The sequence below is a fragment of the Bacillus rossius genome, chromosome 1, assembly GCF_032445375.1.
Source record: "Bacillus rossius redtenbacheri isolate Brsri chromosome 1, Brsri_v3, whole genome shotgun sequence".
In the NCBI taxonomy this organism is placed as follows: Eukaryota; Metazoa; Arthropoda; class Insecta; order Phasmatodea; family Bacillidae; genus Bacillus; species Bacillus rossius.
Window position 1 is genome coordinate 11,740,505 of NC_086330.1, and position 22,661 is coordinate 11,763,165.

The following is a 22,661-nucleotide window of genomic DNA, read 5'->3' on the forward strand; positions in this document are numbered from 1 at the left end:
TTTGATGCTAGTCTATCGGGATAAATACTTTTTTTTTAAATGGAATTTACTTAAACAATTTATCTAACAACGTGATTGTTATCTCTCAAAGCACATAATTGCAAAAAAACAAAACATATTAAAAGGTAATAGATATACCATGAGATACCTGGTTAATATTTACTATTAGTTAATTTCTATCCCCACTTTTACAATCCACACGTTGTGACCAGAGTTTCAGTTGGTAGCTGTAAATTTTACTTTGTTTCATTACTTTCACCTCCGAGGTGTTCTAGATAATTTAGGTATAGTTTTATTTGTGGCTTATAACCAGTATGCATTTCCTGCAATTTTATAAAAATTACAAACACACACACACACACACCTATATATGTACATATACACTTTGAAGTAATGGGACAAAAACTATTTATTAGATTATTCAAAACTATTTAATTTTTTTAATTGTATATAATTACTAAATTTTTTTAAACAAAAGCATAGAATAAATATATATGAATTGAATGTTAATTTAAAAAGACAAAATTAGGTACGTAGTTCAGGCGATTTTTCGATGATGTATTGAGGTATTGACTTCCATTTTGGTGTAATGCATTGTATTGATTTCCATTTTGATGTAATGCACAGTATTGTCTTCCGATTCGGTGTAACGCAGTACATTGACTTCAATTTCATTGTTATTTCTGTTTTATCACTATTCACTACATAATCTTGAGTCTATGTATAGAATATGATGGACAGATAAAATAACTGAAGCCTTGGTTGTGTGAAGAAACAAAAAAAGTTAAGGTTATCCTACCCACCACTGCTGTGCATAAAAACACAATCCAACAATCTGGGACATAGCAGATGCACAACTTACTTCAGACCCTAATTAACTGCAATCCTTTCGCCTGTGTGTGGCTTGATTGTTGCATTGGCGTTTCGTGTTTTATGGTTTTAGAAATCTACTGCATGAAAAAGATTGCAAAAATACTTGGGTAGAGAAAAATTCATGGTTAGAAATACAATTACTAATTAAAGAATGCACAGTAATAGTAACAAAGAAGTTAAATAGTTTTTAGCGATGGGCCAATAAAATCTCCAAATATTATCCAATCCTTAGTATTCGAAGGATTCAATGTTCAAGGAAAAACATTTGAAAAAAAAAATACAAGAGGAAATAATGTAAATTAAAAAATTCAACACTTATAACCTCCCGAGTTTTATGTGCTAGGTCAATTTTTTTCCTTCAAACCTATCCTGTTACCATTACCAAAGATAGTGTTCTTTTATTAATTATATAAATTACAATATATATTGATTTTGGAAACTTAGTTTGTGAAACAAACATTTTAAGGATTGAATGTGACGTCAGCCGGGGCTTCGCCCCATGAGCCTAGTCAGTCTCCGTTTCCTCAACATCCCCCTCCCCTTCCCTGGCATTTGTACCGCCATGTACGTAGTCGTGTGTTTGAATTGCGCGCCACGAACACCACAAGAGGGCGCTTAGAAGCAGTGCTGCGACCCCCTAAATTGCTACGTTTAATATTAATTGTAAACCCTTTTTGTTTGTTCTCATTCATCTTTGCCCCAGTGTTGTGCAGTTTACTTGTGTTTCTTTAATTTAAATATGTTACTTGAAATAACCACAGACGTTGCCCGGGCGGACCCGAACCGGCACGGACTTGGACGAGGGTAGGAATGTTTTTATATAAATTATCATTAACTAAGTAAATATTAAAAAACTTTAAACTGCCAGTAATTTTTATATATTTTTAAGGTTGATCTGTAATTTGCTTAACTTTCGCCGGGGCACGGAATCGTAGGATGTAATAACGGTAATTGTGTTAGCGCGAAGGGCGCCATGTTGCCACCTGCGAGCGATGAGCTCAGCCCAGTCCATCTTCATCACTGACCGAGAGCAGACGCGCCAGCACCCCGGGGACCTCAACCATTGTGCATCACTGACCAAGTAATTCTGTATCGTTAATTCTTTCTAAATCGCTTTCGTTCGTCATCCTCGGGGCCGCTCTCGGTCAGCGGGCTGCATAATTAATTAATTGCCTCAGTCGAGTTTTTAACCATCGTGTAATAAGCATACTTTGCAGCATGGCCACGTGTGTGGTCCATGCCTTCACCTAAGTCGATTCGTGCCTCAGGCTTTTTAACCGTGTGACGTGTAACGGACGTGGAGAGAAACGTGTTAGTGAAATTAAATCTGGGAATAAATATAAACTGAGTATTTTATTTAACCACGTGGTGAGTGAGCCTACTTAGCCTAGGAGTGTGGCGTGCCCGACGCCTAGAGCGGGCCAGGTCTGGATAGGTAGGGTAGAAAGGGCTGGTAACTCGTCCCCACTTGGGCCACGTAACGCCCTGAGAGAGAGACTCCGCCGGGTCCACGTGCCCTTCCACGTGGTGGCGCCCATACTTAACATCTTAAAATCACCGGGAACGTGCGCACAGCCCTCAAATGCTACAATACCATGGTTGATATTTTTATTATCTTGTATATTTTTTTTTTTTTTTAGAAGAGACCTAGATTCGGATTCGAGGAGTGAGTATATTCCAAGTATTTTTTGGGATTCAAATTCGAGAAATATGATATTTGACCCCTCACTAATTTTAATGAAAAGGAATGGAGAATGGTATGAATAAAACTCACTCTACAATGTAAAACTGTCTGCACAAACATATTTGGAGCATTAATTTAACTTGTAAGTGAATTCAGGGATGGATCTAGGAGTTCCTTCACCCAGGGCAGACATTGTGGGCTTTTCTTCCCCCTTCCAACAGCAATGAACGTACCAGGCATAATTTATTTTGCATCTTGCATACATTATATGATAAATTAATGCTATTTTCCCCCTGCTTGATTTTGCTTCCTGTTTTCAGCTCCTCATGAAATGTTCCTTTCATACAAGTTAAAAATCGGATTAAATTCTGAGTGTAGCAGTAGCATTTCCAGTAACGCACACACAGCATACGGTTGTGTGGCGTTTGATGTCCGAACTCCAAATAACACTCGTCTAACCTGAGCCTGGCTCTACCCTCTCCACCCTTGCTCACTCACTTCTCCCTCACTCGCATCCCTTCACCTATTCCCAGCTTCTACACAAGCACGCCACACAGACTCACTAGAAAAAAACATCACTGACAATGAGCACATAAGAGCAAAATACTAGTAGATAGTTCTGTAATTTTTGTCTATTCACCTTTTATTTTTTTTACTTTCTGTAGTCAACAAAAATTTTTTGTCTGCCCATCCTGCAAACCCCCACCCAATCTGTTCCCAAGTAAGTTAGCACAATTACCAATGGTGATATCTGATATGTGAAATTTAATTTGGTCAAGTTTAAAGAATAGTTTCAAACATAGATAAGCTAATAAAATTTAAAAGTTTATTGCTGAAGTTATCATCAATTTGAATAACATGTTCATGATAACTAGGCCATAACCATCTCAAGACAAATAATGACAAAAATATTTATTTTAACCAAAAAATTAAGAAATTATGGCAAAAACACCAAACATCCACAAAATATTATGCAATTTAAATCAATACAGGCATCATTCACGTAGCAACTACATTAATTTACAACATAGTGAAAAATTAAAATTCAAAAATTATATTTTAAGTTTATAAACTGTAGCCATGCCTCTCTTGAAATATCCTGTTGTAAACAATTTGAGCACTGAAGCAGCTCAAAACATACACTTTAAATGTGGTCAGAAGATTTAGTTTTTAATACAGTACTACAAACATTACAGTATTGCAGAATAATGAAGCTCATTATAATTTACTCAAAATGCTGTAAGAAAAAAGGATGTGACATATTTTTTTTTACCAAAACTAACAAAACTGTCATATAAGAAACATTCCAATGAAGACAGCGATGTTCTAGCAAGGAGTTCAGCTGTTTCCAAAACATTTTTGTCAGATAATTACAGTGAAACATCATTACAACATCATTTTAAAAGATTTCTCGCTTAGAAGTACGTATGGATTTTTAGATTTTAGTACCAGTTCAATATAAAGTACCTACTTTCCATTATGTATTAAATACCAGAACTGTGTAAATAGTACATATACGTAATGTGATTTCACTGTACAGTAACACTTATCTCCTCTGTGCATTTTATATGAAAAAATATAAATCACATTAAAAAAAACATTAAGTTATAGTGTTAACTTTCTTACTATACTTAATTCAAGATGGCACAGCTTAGAGTAGTATGTATTCACTATATATTTTTTGTATTTTATTACAGTTTCCCTGCTTAGTAGGCAATAAAACACAACACATGAACAAAAAAAAGGTTTTACCAACAAAAAAATATAAATACAATAATACTGGCGGGGGGAAGGGGTTAAGCCATGACTGATGTAATCACACCACTGTATGTACATAGTGTATTTCACGTTAAAACAAATGTACACCTTATAGTCTTTGATAACAAACTTAATGCTCCACTGACTACACGCCACTTGCCTAACAGGTTCACGAGCGGGGCTTGAAAGCCAGCTTACGACTCTTCACCACGGACCACTTGTGGCGCTTCATGTAGTACACCACCGCCAGAAGCAGAGAGAAGATCATTATGGACTGCAACAGAATTGCAAGCATTCAGTCCAGTTAACCAGAAAAAACCAGAAGAAAAGGAAAATAATGCAGAGGTAATTAGAGCTGTGCCGATACGAATCTGCATAAGCTGATTTTGCTGATATTTAGTTGAACCAGTGTTTATAAAAGCCTACTAGTGACACAAAAGTTTGGAAAATATTATTTTATTTTTAGAAAAGCAGCTGTCCTTCCGAAAGATTATAAAGGAAAAATGTGGGCTTAAAATCATTTTATGTATATATATATATATATATATATATATATATATATATACACATATACATATATACACACACACACACACACACACACACACACACAGTCAAACCTCTATCTATCGAACTTGCATGTATCGATTGTCCGTGTTTATCGTATACTTTCTACGGTCCCGGAAAAATTGCCATACAACTAAGGTTAAAAAAGTCCGCTTGTACCGATGTTCGAATTATCGTTTTGTCCGCATTGATCGTACAAAATATGTGGTCCCGTCACTATAAATTATAATAGATGATCGTTTAACCATAAAGATTTTGCAGAAATAACCATTTCTTAGAAAGAAACCGTCATAAAAACAGTAACGATAGTATACCGTAGTAAAAATCACCTTAAATCTGCAGCCAAGTAATGGAGCACGTAAATATGAAGAAAAGACAAATGAAAAACAACTTACGAAGAAATATGGATGATTTACCATAACTACAGTACAAACCCAATTGTTATCTTACGATAATTACCATAAAAAGAACTAAAGATTCTTTGTCGATACCATAATTACTACAGAAACACGATAGCTACCACATTTGCACTACAGTTACCGTAACAACCGAGATGTATATTTACCGTGACGGTAATATATTTATTTATGACATATTAAAATTAAAGAACGTTATTGAAACAAAGGATGTTAAATTTTTATATGTATGTTTGGCACATGTTGCGAAGAAATAATGCGATCTGAAAGAATGCAGTACTACTACGAAAAGTGAAAAGAGTAGTCGTGGATTTTTAGGTTATGGCAGTCTCTTGTTTTTCAGTAATATCAGCCGAAAATTAACAAGCGTATCGGAAGTCGGCAGAAATGCCGATTCAACTAAATATTGGCAAAATCGGCTTCTTCAGTACAGCTCTACATTTGATGACATGAGTAAACATATTTCAGACTTCAGGATATTGAAAAAGACTTTAATTTCCATGTAGATTTATTGTGCGTATGTTTTTTTTTGCAAGTGTAAATTGAATTAAGTAAAATACTTCCATTTTTATTTATTTTTCAACTGATTTAACTTTAATGACAAGTAACTGATATATTTCTGACACTAATTTTGAGATTGAAATATTATTTTTTAAAAATTCTTAGAGGGAAGTCCACATCTATTGAATGTCCACATTTACTGAATTTTTTTGTTGGTCCCCTGAAAAACGATAGATAGAGGTTTGACTGTGTTTATCTGTGTGTGTGTGTGTGTGTGTATTTTTTTTTCCCATTTTAGTTTACTAAACCATACAATTTTCCTTGACTTCAAAGGCCTTCACATCTACCGAGTTATCCATAATATAGTGGAAATAAAATTCTCAGTTCTAAAGATATCATAAATTGGTATACAGTAGAACCCCTGTCATACACTTTTCAACGGAGGGCACAAAAATGGTGTATGATGCGGGAAAGTGTATGAAAAGGGAATGGCAATAATAAAAAAAAATTTCAATCTAGCATACCAGCCCAATGTCAGATTAAACTTAAATACATAATGTGTAAATAATTGCATCATATTAATGAAAGATATGAATTCATCATTATATATACATATAATAACACTACCAGAAATGTAAAATACAGTCCATAATCAAGTAAAGCAGTCCTTTCTTGGAGAGGGGAAAAGTCACCAAGCCTAAATTAGAAATAAAAAAATTAGGCTATTGTAAAAAGAAAAACAGAAATTTTTGCTGGTTTGTTTCATTTTACAAACAACTTTATGCAACAGAACAATTTTCAATAAAATTTTAACTTGAGAAACGTAAAATATAAAACAATCCGATCGTAAGAAAACAATAACAAACAAGTATATTCAGTTCAAAGATTAATGAATAGTGATGGGTCGATTCCGATTCCGGAATCGGTCGGTCCCACCGATTCCAGTATAATCGTGGGATTCAGAATACAATGGTTTTGGAATTGACCATGACCGATTCCTGCATTGTTTTTAAGTTTACAAAATACATCTCCTACGCAACGTAAGAAAATACTAAAATGAATGCAAATATAATTTTTAAACTACATAATACAATCTTTTTTACGGAACTGATTTACGAATTACGGTAATTAACGATTTATTTACTTGCACCGCCATTTTCCCTATAGTACAAATGCAGTATCTACTTTCCCGCTTTAAACGAAAGCATTTTTCGGAAATTACGTTGCAGCAGCACTGCATTTAATAGTAAACCTTCAAAACTAACTAGACAAAACCATAAATGTTTAAAGAAAATTATGTAAATGTAAACGGCAAGTAAAATAACGTAAACGTTAACAACTTGATCATGGCAGCTACATTTGCCATTGTAAACAACCTAATTTTTTGTTTGTGCTACCGGCCATGGTAAACCATACGGCCATGAACCAAATCTTTGGTGACGTGAACGTGAAAATTAAGATGTTTCACATCTCTGCACTTTAAACTGTACAGAATTAAATGAAATAATTTTTGAACGAGATTTTACCCAAATTGACAGTGGATTACTGCGACCATATGAAAATAAGTTTAAAAGCAACATAACCAAATTGCTGTAAATCGGCGTTCTTGTGCGTGTTCAGCGATGCTCTTTTTACATTAGATATATTTTGGAAAGGCAGTTGGCTAATCTGAATTTCCAAACATTGCTGCTGAAACGTTCGTAAATTTTTATTACCAGACATAAACAATCTTTTGAAAGTAGTTGTGTTTAACAGAATAGTTTCCGATAAATTTTTGAAATGAATTAAATGTTAACACGCAATTTTTTTAAGAGTTTAATTATTTTGTGTAAGAAAATCTCACCATAAAATGTGGAAATTTTGAGATGCTAAACATGCACAGAATGTTCTTAGTCAAGAACCGAAAATTTATTTTCTCTTTACGGTTGTGAAGAACTGCAAGACTGGATGGATTTATTCTTTTCACCAAGTGAGATGGTCCCTTGAAATATGTATCAACGAGGTTATATTGTCATTTTATTTGGATCATTATTTACTTGCGCTTGAAAATAAAATTCTTAACCTAAACGTACAAACCTCTTTTTTTACAATTAATTAATTGAGTTGATAATGTAAGGTATCAAAAGTTGGTTAAGTTATAACATTATTTACAAAATACCGTATTTACTCGTGTATAGCGCGCACCACAATTTTGGAACAAATTCCAAAGAAAAAAATTTTTTTTCCCCATAAATAAATTTTAATAAAATTTTGTGGTACCTGTTAAGTAATTACTTATGAAACAATGATTATTTACATTGATGTGTGGTGATGTGTCAGGAAAATACTTAAATTAAATACTCTTCCACCTGAAAAAGCGAAACTTTTGTGGCATACTGTACCATCTGAAACGACAAGGGCAAGCTAACTCTGCTGTGTAGACGAAAGATAATGAAGCGCTGTATCGTCACAACTGGTACGATGGTGGGGGTAGGGAGGGAGGCAGGCAGGAACAGGACTATAACCATCAAGTAACTTGATAGTTGACAGGACTAAACACCACCTCTCCCGTCACCCTTGCTAAGCTGGCGCCGACGACTAGATGACTCACCTCGCGTGCGCACGCGTGTGTGTGCGTGTGTGTGTGTGTGTTTGTGAAAGAGAGGCCTTGTTGCTTGTGTGTATGCATGGGGGCTGGCCAGAAAAAAAACACACCCGGCAGTTAACGACTACCACTCCTCCTTCCCGCCCACCCCCCTTTTTTTCTGTGTATAGCGCGCATCCTTGATTTTTTTCCTTTACTTGAGGGAAAAAAGGGCGCGCTATACACGAGTATATACGGTACGTCATAAGACATCTTTGATTATTGGCAGTGTTTGAACACATGTTTCGTCTAACTATATGCAAGGTTAAAAGGCCAAATTGTGCTAGAAATTCAAGGTAGCATAACTTGATGGTAATGAACATACTTTTTAACATTATATAAGCTGTATATAATGTTAATTTCTGCACAGAAAATGAAACACAATTATATCAATAATATATATATTATATATAATTATGCAATTATATTTTTAAAATCATAAACAACCTTTTTTTTCTGAGTATATTACTCTGTTGAACATTGTCAGCTAAAAATTAAGGAATCGGAATCGGATCGAAGAATCGACCCTTTAATTTAAGAATCGAAAATGGAATTGGAATCGGTATATTTTAGGAATCGGCCCAACACTATTAATGAATGCACAAAATATGAGATCCGTGCCTTGGTAAATCGCGTGCACCATTTTCAATATCATTCGCGCCACTAGTCTCGCTTGGTGCTGGCCATAGATGCTAATAGCGAAGTGCACAGTCTTCCCGATACTATTCATATCTATGGTGCGATAAAGTTATTTTCTTACGTTTGCAAAGGTAAACAATGAACGTTTTTCAAAATAAAAGCATTAAAATGTAGTTTATCAGGAGGAATATAACAAAAAAATTTGTGAATTTTAGGACTTTTCCGCTTCGTAAAAACGTATGAAACGGGAAATTAAAGATTTTATAAGTGTATGTTCCGGGAAAGTAAACCATTGTAAATATAGAACTTTCGGCGGGACCAAAATTAATCGGTGTATGACACGGGAAAATGTATGAAACGGGAACGTATCATCGAGGTTCTACTGTAATTGCTTTTACTTATTTACTTGAAACAAATAACTATCATATAGAAAACATATGTGAACTTAATATGCTTATGGTACATCAACAAACAGAAGGAACACAATATTGCTCTCAAATATGGCTATAATAACTCAATCTAAACTAAATTTTTTAGGCTCGACTACAGAAAAATAATCAACTGTGGACTCAACTCAACGGTACTATTGCTGAAGTCTGCTCAACTCCACACAAAAATGTGCAGACTCATCCATCTCTAACTAATATAGTGTTACAAACTGCATCAGTTATATAAAAATAAAACAGTAAGAGTACACAACTTAGCACCAAAAGACAAGACAATCACAATCTTGTAACATATCCATATCACTAAAACTGCATGAATATACTCTTTTGCTGCGATACCTATAGCAAATTAAAACAAAAAACATGCACACTGCAGATATTATCTCACAGGAAAGCTACTCCAAATAAATAAATAAATGAAGAAGAAGAAAAAAAACTAAAAATTACAAATACATACATTTTTTTGTTAGTACAAAAACAATTTATAATAAGTTGAAAACGCAGCCAGAATCACCATAAAAAAATTGAACATCACAAAGACTACTGGTAATCCAAGTTATGATAACGCTACTTGACAATACCTGGGTTAGTACTAACAGCACTGTATCATATCCTTTAAAATTAAATAAATAGATGCACTGCAATAACGCAACTGTAGAAAGTACGGTAAATTTTCCCAAGTACCGTAACACGAATCTGTAAGTTACATACAAGGGACACAGAAAAAGAAACAAACATTTAACAGGAACTTCAAGCTGTTCAACAGGGCAAGGCTAACGAATGCAGTGCCGTGTCCCAAGCGCATACCTTGATTAGTTTGTGCTTTCTCTCGTCGTGTTCGGGCTCTGCGCACCACTTCAGGAACGTGGACACGTCCTTGGCCAACTGGCTGGCCGTGGCCGGGGTCCCGTCGGGGTACTCGATCACCTGTGCACGCCACCTCACGCTCACTGCACTGTCTGCAACCCCAGGAGAGCGGATGACCGGAGGGATCCGGGTGGCATGGAACACCTCCCGATTGCCGTGTTCACCCGAAAATAATGTGACTGAATACAATGCGACCCCAAACTTTTTTGAGTACGAATTTATGAACAAGACTTTTTGGATTTGAAATCACTTTTAAGTACTTGGCACTTGAAAATTACATATTAAAAATATTAAATTTATTCCCTTGACTCTTTCTGGTACCACTTTTGTCATTAGAGTTGATTCACATAGCCTTTTTTTGAAACACCAAGCCAAAGAAAAGTTTTACGACTAATTCAAAGGCAGTTGTTCAGAAAGCAATGTTAATAATTAAAAACGGTAACACCGAAATCTGTTTATAAAACAAAATTGATTTAATTTAAAACCAAAAGATTTTATCGCTACCAATCCGGCATGGCCACGGTCCCGAACATGCTAGATTAAAGACAGTTCACAATACTGTGACTATTAAAAATGCAGGAATTCTCTGTGACAAAGAGCCGACAACTGCCCACCTCATTATACAGCGCCTGAGCCATGCTTATAGCTCCTCCGACGAAGTACGGGTTGTAGTACTGTCCTTCTCTGATCACTGCTCCGGCTGGAGGGTCGCAGTAACCCGTCAGCAAGTGGAAAATGTAGTCCTGCAAGAAGCAAACACATATTCATTTAATACAAAACATATTTACCATTTTAGTGAACCAAATTTAAAAAAAAATTTGAAGAAAATTTGTTGGTAAATTATGACACGCCCAAATTTTACTTGAGAACTTTGTTTGACAATAATAAGTATTATTTTCCCATTGCTCAGACACATATCCAAGAAAAAAATTAAAGTTCATCAGAAATGTTGGCTAGACATGTAACCAAAGAAACTTATCCCTGTTTAAACATAAAATGTGTATGGTTTAAAAAAAGTATGTAATCAGAATACAAACATTCAAAATAAAATAAAACCAGAAATAACCTACTCTTCAATAATTACACATAGTAGGCAAATTAACTGCCTTAATATATAAAAAAAGAAGGTACTACATATCAGTTTCATAACGTTTACTTGAAGAATAAATATTTTCAAATTTTATGCCCGTTATAAAAATCTTTTTTTTTTAAAAATCAATGTTTTATATAAAAAATAATTTTTGTTAGCATAATTACTAATAGAGAAAGGAAATGAATCATTATCTTAATCCATGAACATAATAAATGAGGTTAGTTACACCCTGTCTCGGATGACGCGCCGCAACACGGTCATACCTCGCCGCCGTGACGAGCTAGCGTGATGTAGCTCAGGTCTGGCGGATAGGCTCCGTTGTTGGCGGCACGGGCTGCCTCCTCGTTCTCGTACGGGCTGGGGACGTAGTCAGACAGCTTTCCCGGCCTCATGAAGTACTCTCCCAGTTCATTGGGGCCATCTTTCACCTGCAAATTTCACCAGCTGACGGTTTCAGAAGTACGCGCACACATGTACGCTTGTATTACTCGCCAATTCACAAACACCAGGCATCACAAACAGGTTACCACTTACTGTGGCACTGCAGGGAGGGAGCAGGAGGTCCCAAAGAAACCAACGTCACTCTGGCGAAAGCAACTATCCCATAGCGTTGAAAAAAAATCACTGCTTGATTTTCGACCAAAACAAGTCTATACAATTATGTAAAATTAAAAATTTCACTCATCGCTGAATTACAGAAACAAACCACACCTCAACATTCAGAACTATGGATTGTATTGTTATCAATAAAAACAGTGATAATCTAACGGGAGGGAATATTGATACGCCGAACTATCGACATATTTTTCAGTTGGGAATATAACAGAATAAGTACCAATATAACTATGAAAACCCTGCTAGACGAGTGGATGAGCAACGCCTCGGCTAAGTGCAGGCGACACTCACCATCACCTCAGCGGCCTCCGCCTTGGCTTCCGTCTCCGTGTGGGACACGCCCACCAGGTTGCGGTACGCTATGAACCGGAGGCTGTGGCACGCCGCACACACTTGCTTGTACACTTCGTAGCCTCTGCGAATGCTGCAGGACACACCACATACAAACACTACCACTCGTAGACGTTCACGTGCAGGTTCACTGGCTATCAATTTGAAAAAAATATCATCCCACTTGCTGAAAATATTTAAAAAGAAATACAAGTGTACACAAGCAAAAAATTTCCATCTTATTGGAACTATCCTAAAAAATATAGACGGGTTATTTCAATATAGACGGGTTATTTCGAACAATGATGGTCATAAAACACTAGGTTAGGTGCATTAACGAAACTGATTGACTGCAATAAGATATTTAGTGTACCTGTCTGCAAATAAGTCTTTTCATTAGAGGACTGAGAGTTTTCGAAAAATATTCAATATTTGTAAATAATTTGATGCATAAATTTCAAAATGCATGTTTAAAAAAAAAAGTAATGTGGGGGTAATTAAAAAGTGTGAATGGTTGGTAAGGTCAGAATAGCTTAGTTGCAAATTGGTAATTCCTAAGCAAACATTAAAAATGTTTGAAAGTATTTTCAATGTAGCTAACCTAACCTAATCACCATTTGACTTAAGTTCTCCAAAACATAAACACATGGACCCACACGGGAAAAGCAAAACATGTCGGCGACCACATCAATGCACAGGTATTACAAATGACTTTTTGAGAGTGAATAGAGAAACCTCTTTAGTGTTTGAAAAAAGTATTTTATGAATTTTATTTACAGAAAAGCCATGACATGAAAATTTTACCTCTTGGACTCCTGTGATATGTGTGTGTGTGTGTGTGTGTGTGTGTGTGTGTGGGGGGGGGGGGGGATGTTTCATTTTATATTACAATTTTATCCAAACCTATTCAATATTTGTGAATATTGTGATGGTTGAAATTCAATACAAATGAAAAAAGAAAAAAAAAAAGAAGATAGAAATTCATACTTGTAAGAAGCTATAGAATGTATGGTAATGAGGCCATATACCTTCAATACAAGACAATTGACCTATATATTATGTAACACAACTTTACACTTTTTACTTAAATATCTACCAAAGCCCATTCAAAGGAACCATCCCAGTATTTGACTGGAACAGTTTTGGAAAACCACATGCAAGCCTGCAAACAATTTTTAAAAGATCCAAGATTATATGTTTTTTAAAATTCATTTATTTGTACAGATAATTCTTCATGCAGTGTAAATATTTTTACCCAATTGTCTATGGGAGTTGGGTATCAAATTGTAATATTTTAATTCTTTTACTGTATTGGTAGGAATGTTAGTAAAAACAAAATTTATTAACAGGAATGACATGTGAAATAGGTCAGTTCCAAAATATTGCTTATGAATACTGCATAAAATATTGCTGGCACAAGAACCCAAAAGGAATTACTGCCAATTAGCAAAATTTAAGAAATTATTTGGCCAACAGATGTTGCTTTAACATTGGACTATCCTTATGTCTATGTAAAGATGATCATTGAGTTGCTGCAATATCTTCAAAACTACGAGCTGAAACATCCAATATTATAAAATCCTTCAAGAAACATAAATATACAAATTGCATTCGTCTTAAGTTACCAATACAATTTCCCGTTCAATTTAAAAAATACAAAATAAGAAATTTAAGTGATCTTTTAATTCCTTCGAGAACTTTAGAATTCCATCTCGCTTTTCGGTTTCCCCATATGATAATCCTGTCCGTGTAAAGTACCTGGCATGATCTAGGGATGAAAAGTATCCTCTGTGGCTCCACGGTAGCTTGGGCGAGTGCAGCTCGAGATCGGACGCCTTCACCGACCGGTCGAGAGCAAACAGCAGAGAGCCAGCCCCACCGGTGATCACACCCAGCGTCACATATAACTACGAGCACAAACAGGGGCCATACACCATTCCTGCCTTGATTTAGTTGTGCATGCTGCCACTTGGAGCGCTGAACACTGCCACAGTTGTAAAATATCTCTTGTCTACTCTTTTGGACTTCTCATTGTGAAACACATTTTAACCACATTTACGTGCATAAATTTCACTACATATTGCTATCTCAGTGCTACAACTGAAATACATTGAGGATTAATGTTTACAGGTTATGTAATCTTTTCTCTACAAAGATAAAAAAATGTACATATAAATATTGCAACTAAAATTATGGACAAAACAGTAACTCGTATGTATTTCAAAGAAAACTGAAGCCATGAACTGACCGTTTTACGACCTCTGGTCCAACTCGCGCTGGCGAAGTTCGAAACCTGGAACACAGTGAAAGTTGCACTCTGTACAAAATAATTGCTACAAGCCCACATTCAACACGTCTTATTAATAACACGAACGGAAATTACATTTTATTTATTAAACGTTACTTAATTTTAGACGTATCAATGATTTTTTTATGTAACATATTTCACTAAACCTGCCAATAATCAAGTTATCCAAACTACAAACATAAGTAAAATCAAGTACTACATTTCTGTGTTTACCTGATTTCTAATAATTCCAGAATTAGATTTTAAAAGACCTGCTCTGCAAACCCTCTGTACAGTAGCCGCCATGATGGACAGCAGAAGGCAATCTGGAAAAATGTTCCGAAATTAAAAACGTACTATAAAATTTCAAATAAAAAACAAATTACGTTTGTAATGCAGATTAATGTGCAATGCGAAGTTAATCGCATGAAAGTTTTATTTTACATTTATATTTACTGAACGCCATCTATTTCTTTCATTTCGTGACGTCATGTGTAGCGCCCTGCCATTTCTCCTCGGAAGCTTGAGAAACGCATCAAACGATCAGTGTGCGTGATGAAGTGATTGTTTGACAGCTTGTGCGTAGTTTAACTAGCCTTTCAACATGAGTGCTGGTATGCCGGAGCTGGGAAGTAAAATTAATATTATTACCAAGGCTGATATCAGATATGAAGGAAGATTATTTACTGTGGATCCGGAGAAGTGCACGATTGCGTTAGCAAATGGTAAGCAAAACGTTTTAACATGGACCCCTCCGTATTGTTTTTAATAGTTTCCTTAATAAAAATTTAATTTGTTCATTTCTTTCAAGATTGTTAACAGAAACATGTATTTTTTAAGAGACGTGAAGTAGTAGGTATATAATTTCTGTTCGTGTTTTCAGCTATCTTATTGACACTCATTCTAACGCAACGTTAACGGAAGTTCACTAGCCTTACGTTTCATCTTGCTTGTAGGGAGGAGGCCAAGGGAAACAGTCAACTATTTGCTTCGTTGTTTTTGTAATTTTCTTGCGTGGTTGATTTTCTATTTTACTTTGGGTGCATTTGACTTAAGCTCGACGTTTGCAGTTTGGTAGAGTCAAATGGGCATGCAGTAAAGACCTCGTTTAGTTAGCTCGAACTAACGTCACTGGTTTAGTCATTAGAATTGATAAGTAACATAATACAGTGGGTTTAAAAGGAATTTTATAGCTATTTTCGTTTTATATAGACGGTTCATGTTAACTAGTCAATAAAACTTATCTTGGAGCATTGCCCTTTACAAAAGTATTACATAAAAATCTAGAATGGTTTGAATACGAATGATAATTGTACTAGTCTGCAGTCAAATAGGTTGTTTGCAGTGTAATATTCTGAGTTATGAAATGATTTTTTTTTTATTTTAAATATTTCTTTGGTGGTCAATATGGGTTAGTTCTGTCAGGTACATATTTCAAACATCGACAAAAAAAATTTTTCGCACTACATTTTGGTTCAACATGTTTGCAAGGGGTCACTTAGTTGAGTGATCAGATCACTTTCCTCTTTAAGTGGTGGATTTTGTAAGCGTGTGGGTTTTCTTTGGGTACCTGCTACAGTTTTCCCCACCCATTCATTTCATTAGTGATCGATTCTAATTGCCGCTGGCATTTTTAATATTCAGATTTCAAAGGTATTGAAAGCTGCAGTACATTTTTTTTCTTTATATCTAGGCAGTGATCAGTTGGATATCACTTATGTATCCATATTAGGCTGGAATTTGTCTCACCCCTCAGTAACTTGACTCAGTTTTATTAGCGAAAAATGGCCCTACCTAGTAAATCTGAATGGAAGCCTTTTTTCTATATTTCTGTAAAAAAAAATCTGTTTTTACTGCCTGACAATTTTTCCAATAGTTTTTGGAGAGGTCATATTAATACTAAAGTAGTTTACCATTGAAATGAATGCATAGGATAGGTATAAATATTGCAAAAACTAATACGTATCGTGAGACTGGCAGGTTGTGTTAGCTAAATATATAATTCTTTAAAATAGTGTGGATGGTAGGTAAAACATGATACCCTTTATATATTACCTGTATAATTGTATTATATACTTGAATTCCACCCAGTTTAATAGGTATTAAGTTACTACATTTATATAATTGTTTATTTTTACTATGATAATACAGTGTACCGTAAAGTGTACTTCTGCCCTACATATTCTAATAAAGAACACGATAATGGAGATATATTGTGTTCTGTACCATGTCATTTCCACAAACATAACTCTTGCTAAACAAGCATGTAAATATTCTCTGTCCAAAACACCCAATGGCCTTGTTCTGTATGAACATGTGGGTTGTAATTACTTCAGCACTGTCTTGTTGGCGACTTCATCAGTGTCCCTGCCGTATCACAATGTAAGATTATTAAAAAAAAAGGTGAATATCGTACATCACGGCATTTCCGCAAGGTACAAATAAAATTACTAAAATATTATTTGGCTACACTGTGCCATTTATTGGTGTGTTTGGCACAGATTTTAAATTTTAAGTTAAAATTTTCATTTTTAAAATTTTTGCATTTTTATTCTTATTTAATTTTTGTCAGACTTCTGTACTCTTATCAAACCTTTTTCATCCTAGTTCTCTTTCCCTTGTTTTCGGCGCACTCTAGTGGCCATGTCCTAAGTGTCTCCCTCTCTCTTCTTTGGCCGCCAGAGCGCACTCTTGTTCCTCCCCCCTTTATCTCCATGCTGGTTGCAAGTCACTTAGCGCGTGATTTGCGAGTCGAAGTTAAACTTGGTTCGACTGCGCCTCCGTAGAGCGCGCTGCGCTCGACGGCTATAGAGGTTTTTACCAAGCAACAGACCTTTGTTTTACCTTGCCTCGGACGTCTTCGGCTCCGTTCGGCACTGAGCCATATCTCTCCCCCCCCCCCCCCCCCCTCCCTCTCGGCCTTCCGGGACCCAGCATCCTTTTTTTAGACAATCTAGCCGCCATGATGGAATTAATTCGCGGGCTGTTGGGCTGACTACATCGGCGTCTCTAACGAGCTGCACGTAGGGATGGCAAAATTTTTCCACATATCAGTGTATCGGGTTTTCGATATATCGCTTGAATTTTACTGATACCGATAAAATATCGTCTTGAAAATATTGATATACCGTAATTGATATTTTTGATATATCTGTCTTTTATACTAGACAAACTTTTATCTGTGCTTTACTTATTCTAAAATCATTATTTAATATTTAAGTGAATGTTTTATTGAGTTTTTTGACAGAAGGAATCACTTAATACAATTTTAGCTATTTATAGTCAAAGTAAATTAATCTAAATTTTATTTTTTATTATTAAATGATACTTTCTACATTATTTTTTCGCTCCAACTCTTTTTTTTAAAGTAATTTTCATGGATTGTTATTTTATACACATTTATGAGGATGTTAAGCGAAAAATTCGTAGAAAAGAGAATAATGAACTATAATGATTGAAAATTCATAGATTGTATTTAATTTTGCTGGTAAGAGCAAGTAGGTAATTTTATTATAATTAGCTGACAATACATTAATATATTCATATATTTTGTCAAACTTAGCATTTATTCTTTAGTTATCTAAGCTTTTATTCTTAATTTTATATACTATGGACTCTGCAGGTTTATTTACACACATACATACTTATAAAGACATGCATTTTTAATATAAACACCAAAAATTGTGTACCTCATTGATAATGCCAATAAAATACAACTTAAATCTATGGAAAATATTGTATACAAAGAAAATCCTATTTAAACATTAAGAAAGAAATTGAAAGACCTACTTCCAATATTTTGATGGCAGTCCATTTAAAAATAAAATTTGGACAACAGTTCTCCACTCAGACGGTTTCTTTTTTCCGTGATAGTGTTCCCTGCCTTAGAAAAAAGTCTTTCTGCAGGTACTGAGGTGGCAAGCACACTTAGATATTCCCTTGCTAATAGATATATTTTTAGATAAACATTTTTTTTATATCCTCCCAAAGTTATAATGGACTAGCTTTATGGTTGGCTGCAACTGGTGTGGACAAGAACAGCGATATTTCGGAGTCCAAATCAACACTGGATGTCAACTGGGTTGCAGCCATTTTCTTTGCACTCTTCAATGCTAGGGTCTTATGGTGTGACCATAAGTCTGTGGAATCCGTATGTACATCCACTTCAGGTTCTGAATCCGAAGATGATTGTACATATTCTGTTACTGTGGCAAGAAGCTTTTTTATTTTATTCAGAGCTCTCGCTGATGAGGCTGGTTGCAAAAAATGAATGTTTTTAAATCTAGAATCTAAAAACATAGACAAAGCAAGTAAATGCACCTGCTCTCGGTCTTTAAATCTCTCGCCAAATTTGATCAGAAGACTGGACTTCAGATTGATGCCGATTTTTAGCTTTGGGACACTTGAAGTCATTGACTGAAGAAAGCAATTCAGCAGAGGTATTGCTATGCCCCTATGGCATAGGTTTCGCCAGAGGTTTCTCTTGTCAGATGCTCCAAATAAGACAATAAGTTCTTCACTTCTTTGGCACTTTCAAAGCTCCAAAGCAGTCAACATAGGTGGAGAATCAGGTCTAGAAACAAGAATACTGCTGACAATGTTTGAAAGGATTAAAAAACGGTCTATCATGTAGTATGTGGAGTTCCAGCGTGTCTGGACATGCAAAATAATTTTTAAAATGTATCCCGTAAATATCCCTCTCATCTTTTGCTCCTCTCTCAATTGGTCACTGGCATTTACTGAGCGCTTGATAAACTTTACAATATCTATAATTTTTTTTATCAACTGTTCTAAGCCTACAGTTTTTTTCATGGCAGATTATCATCAAGTTAATTGAATGTGCTAAGCATCGGACATGCTTATTTTTTCCAAATGAGTCAACTGCTGCTTTTACCATTGCTGCCTCAATATCGGTTACTACACAAAAAACCTTTTCTTTTGGTATAGACCACTGGTTCAAGACTCACAATATCTGGCTACCTAAATAATCTCCTGTGAGATGCCCCTAATTCAGATACACCAAGTGTTTCAATATCATGAAGTGGTATAAATGTAAGTAGATACTTAAATACTTTGGTAAAGTATCGGTGCACTTAAAATTTTTATGTATGCGATAAATTAGACTTGGTTCATAGTTTCTCCAGCCATACCTTTGCAAGTCTTACAATTTATGAATTTGTGTATGAAGTTATGTACATATCTGTGGGGTAAACAACAAACTAAAACAAATAATTAGTGTCTAGTCAAATCATTAAATAAAACCTTTAAGTAAAAAATTATGTGAAACAGAGGGATGTAGAATTGATTATACAGCAATATTAATAAGGTTGGATTTGACAGTTACTGAACAGGTGATCAGATAAATTCCTGTGTTAAGACATTGCTGCTTATGTAAGACTGACTCAAGGGCAATGGTTGGTTTCCACCCTTCTCCTGGCTCGCTGCTAGAGGGGTGGGTAATTGATGTGCTAGGGAAAATTTGAAAAGATTCTACTGTTTTTTCTCTCATACATGCATTACCACATAGGCAATACATTTTTTACTACCTTCCAAATACTTACTGCATACTTATTTAAACACTTTCATATTAACAAGATTAACCATTCCACTTATTTTCTGTTACAATTATATTCAAATTTTATGAATTCCTACTTGTACCAAAATTGCTATTTTTGGTCTAAAATTCTAATCATTTGTATTTTCTCTATCAGCATTACAAACTATAATTTCCTTTGTTCTTTCATTGAAGTATGTTATCATTGGCCAGCATCAGTGATGTCATATTATTTCCCCCCCCCCCCCCCCCCCCCCCCTTTTTTATTGGCCAAAAATATGTTCTGCATACAGCTAGATCACAATAGTAAGATAGCATTTTTTTCTTCACAAAAAGTGAAAATTAGTTAATTAGCTTGATCAGAATGGGAAATAACCCAACTGACAATGTTTTCAAACAGCAATTTTTAACAGTTGTTTACAAAGTGACTGCACATCTATTAATCATAGAGTTCTAAGCCTGACAGAAGAATGGACAGAAAAAAAATTTGCTCTTATTGGCTAGATATCGTGTGACTGGCACTGAATGCGGTGAACTGGTTTATTTCCAACTGGTATTTTTGGAATTTAACAAAATTTCTGAAAAATGTTCTTTTTTTAAATTCAGTTTTTGTTTGGGTTGTTAATGATTGACTATCCTGCAAAAAAAAAATATTTTTTTTTAGTGAATTCATTGCTACAACCCCCCTCTTCCACTCCACTCGATTGAGCAGTTAACTGGGTCTCCCTCACATACCTGATGCGTTAATTATTTGAAATGTAAGTTGAAGCCTTTCAGGTGGATGCATGTATCCCACATGCTTGACACACACTTAAGATTAAATAAAATTAAATACCCAACATTTGTAAACATTTTTTTTTTTTTGCAGGATTAAGATCTGCAATGCACAGAACACCATTTTCATATTTAATTTTTTTTCATAGTCAAACCTCTAACTTTACAATTTTAGTCTAGCTAGTAATTGTTAAACTTAGCTGCTTTTTTAAGTATTGATTTGTCCACAAATTATTTTGCTTGGATATTAGTCGCTATATGTACATTCTGTGCAATTTTTTGGATAACTATTGAAGCATATTCAAGAGATTTAAGTGCAATTGGAATTATTTTGAAATTAATAGTTAAATCATTTATATTTTTTAATATCAATTTTAATTATTTTATTATAATGAAGGTTTGCTAGAGAATGATTCCATACAGTGCACAATTATCTGAATATTTAATCAAAGTTGCAATGAATTTTTTTTTATGAAAGTTAATGCATGCTTTAGCCATGCATAGTGATGTCTTAAATTTAATATTTTGTGGTTTTTGTCTAATTCATGTTTTACTAGTGTTCTGTTTGTGTTTTGTGGGTCAATTATTTAAAATTTAAGGTGAAGGTCAGCTTAGGTTAGCCACTTTGAGAATAAGAAATTTATTAAAATATTAAAAGTATTTTTTAAAATTTAAACCTTTATCCTAATTAGAAACTTGCTAGTTGAGAATTGTTTTGAAATTGAAGTAGGGAGTGTTGATTTCCTGCATTTAAAACAATTGAATATTAATGGAAAATTATTAAAACTGCTGTAATTAGTTTTATAGCAGTTTAAAATAATTTCTTTAAGTTTTTCATCCTAAGGTTTTCGTGGAATTAACTTAATTTACTTTCCCACTTAGAATTTTTACAGGTTGAGAGGATTGAAATTGCCCCCTTTGCAGGATAATCAAGCATGTTGGTAGTACTCTAAACTTTAAGATTAGTTGTTTTAAAAGCCCAAACATTTTATCTTTTACAAATATAGCTTTGTCTTGTACATTTTTTTTATAGCAGATGTGTGCGTTTCCCCAATTTCAGTGCGTTCTTACGGAACTGAGGACCGCGAGACACTGGCCCCCGTGCCGCCCCAAAACCAGATCTACGATTACATCCTCTTCAGGGGCAGAGACATTAAAGACATTGGTTATGTGAACAACAGCGTCAACACGCTCCCGAATGATCCAGCCATTGTTCAGGTAACATTTGTTAAGACTGATACAGAACATTTTTTTAAGTGTACTATAATATATTTGTGTGTTTGAAAAGTTTATAGTTAGCATGTTACTATAGCAAACACGGGCTGTAGTACCTAGAAAGTGCCTTGAGATTGGCTGTAATGGTTGTTTATTTTATGGACTAAGACTTTGTTCTTTGTCCTACATTAGTTTAATATTTGTACGTAGTCCACATTAGCTCACGTAAATTTTTAATGGAATTAATGCATCTTCCCACTAAAATGCTGTCTGAACAAAAGGAGACGAATGTCTTAAAATTATAGGAAATGTCACAATCCCACGCTATAAAAATATTTGGGGAGTCTTAAAAATGTGGCAAATATTTAATACTTCTAGATAGGTAGTTTTATTTCAACTAAGGTAAGATGTAGGAAGTT

At 34.8% G+C, this 22,661-nt stretch overlaps 2 protein-coding genes across 9 annotated transcripts in view; one reads left to right on the forward strand and one right to left on the reverse strand.

Moving 5' to 3' along the window:
- Positions 1-4,381: 4,381 nt before the first annotated feature.
- On the reverse strand, positions 4,382-15,025 carry LOC134532184 (cytochrome c1, heme protein, mitochondrial). Its single transcript, XM_063368591.1, has 8 exons — positions 14,934-15,025; positions 14,661-14,705; positions 14,171-14,319; positions 12,374-12,506; positions 11,731-11,895; positions 10,989-11,117; positions 10,315-10,434; positions 4,382-4,589 (listed from the first exon to the last, which is right to left on the reverse strand). The coding sequence occupies exons 1-8, from the start codon at positions 15,003-15,005 to the stop codon at positions 4,485-4,487; spliced, it is 918 nt and encodes a 305-aa protein (XP_063224661.1). The 5' UTR covers positions 15,006-15,025; the 3' UTR covers positions 4,382-4,484.
- Positions 15,026-15,186: 161 nt separating this feature from the next.
- The window catches only part of LOC134532150 (protein LSM14 homolog B-like), a 42,740-nt gene continuing 35,265 nt past the window's right edge, over positions 15,187-22,661 (forward strand). For 6 of the 8 annotated variants that reach the window (XM_063368514.1, XM_063368524.1, XM_063368533.1 and 3 more), the window contains exons 1-2: positions 15,189-15,424; positions 22,088-22,245. In XM_063368514.1, coding sequence (XP_063224584.1) covers positions 15,304-15,424; positions 22,088-22,245 — 279 coding nt within the window. In that variant the 5' untranslated portion in view covers positions 15,189-15,303. Of the gene's footprint in view, positions 15,425-22,087; positions 22,246-22,661 lie in introns of all 8 variants that reach the window. The other 2 variants (XM_063368542.1, XM_063368549.1) reach the window with 1 other exon arrangement.

What these genes read in the sequence shown, in the direction of transcription:
- LOC134532184 (XM_063368591.1), bottom strand. Translation starts at nt 15,005, where the DNA reads ATGGCGGCTACTGTACAGAGGGTTTGCAGAGCAGGTCTTTTAAAATCT. An exon ending in GGACCAGAGGTCGTAAAACG is followed by an intron (nt 14,320 to 14,660) that starts GTCAGTTCATGG and finishes TTGTGCTCGTAG; the next exon opens with TTATATGTGACGCTGGGTGT. An exon ending in CGGAGGCCGCTGAGGTGATG is followed by an intron (nt 11,896 to 12,373) that starts GTGAGTGTCGCC and finishes TGAAATTTGCAG; the next exon opens with GTGAAAGATGGCCCCAATGA.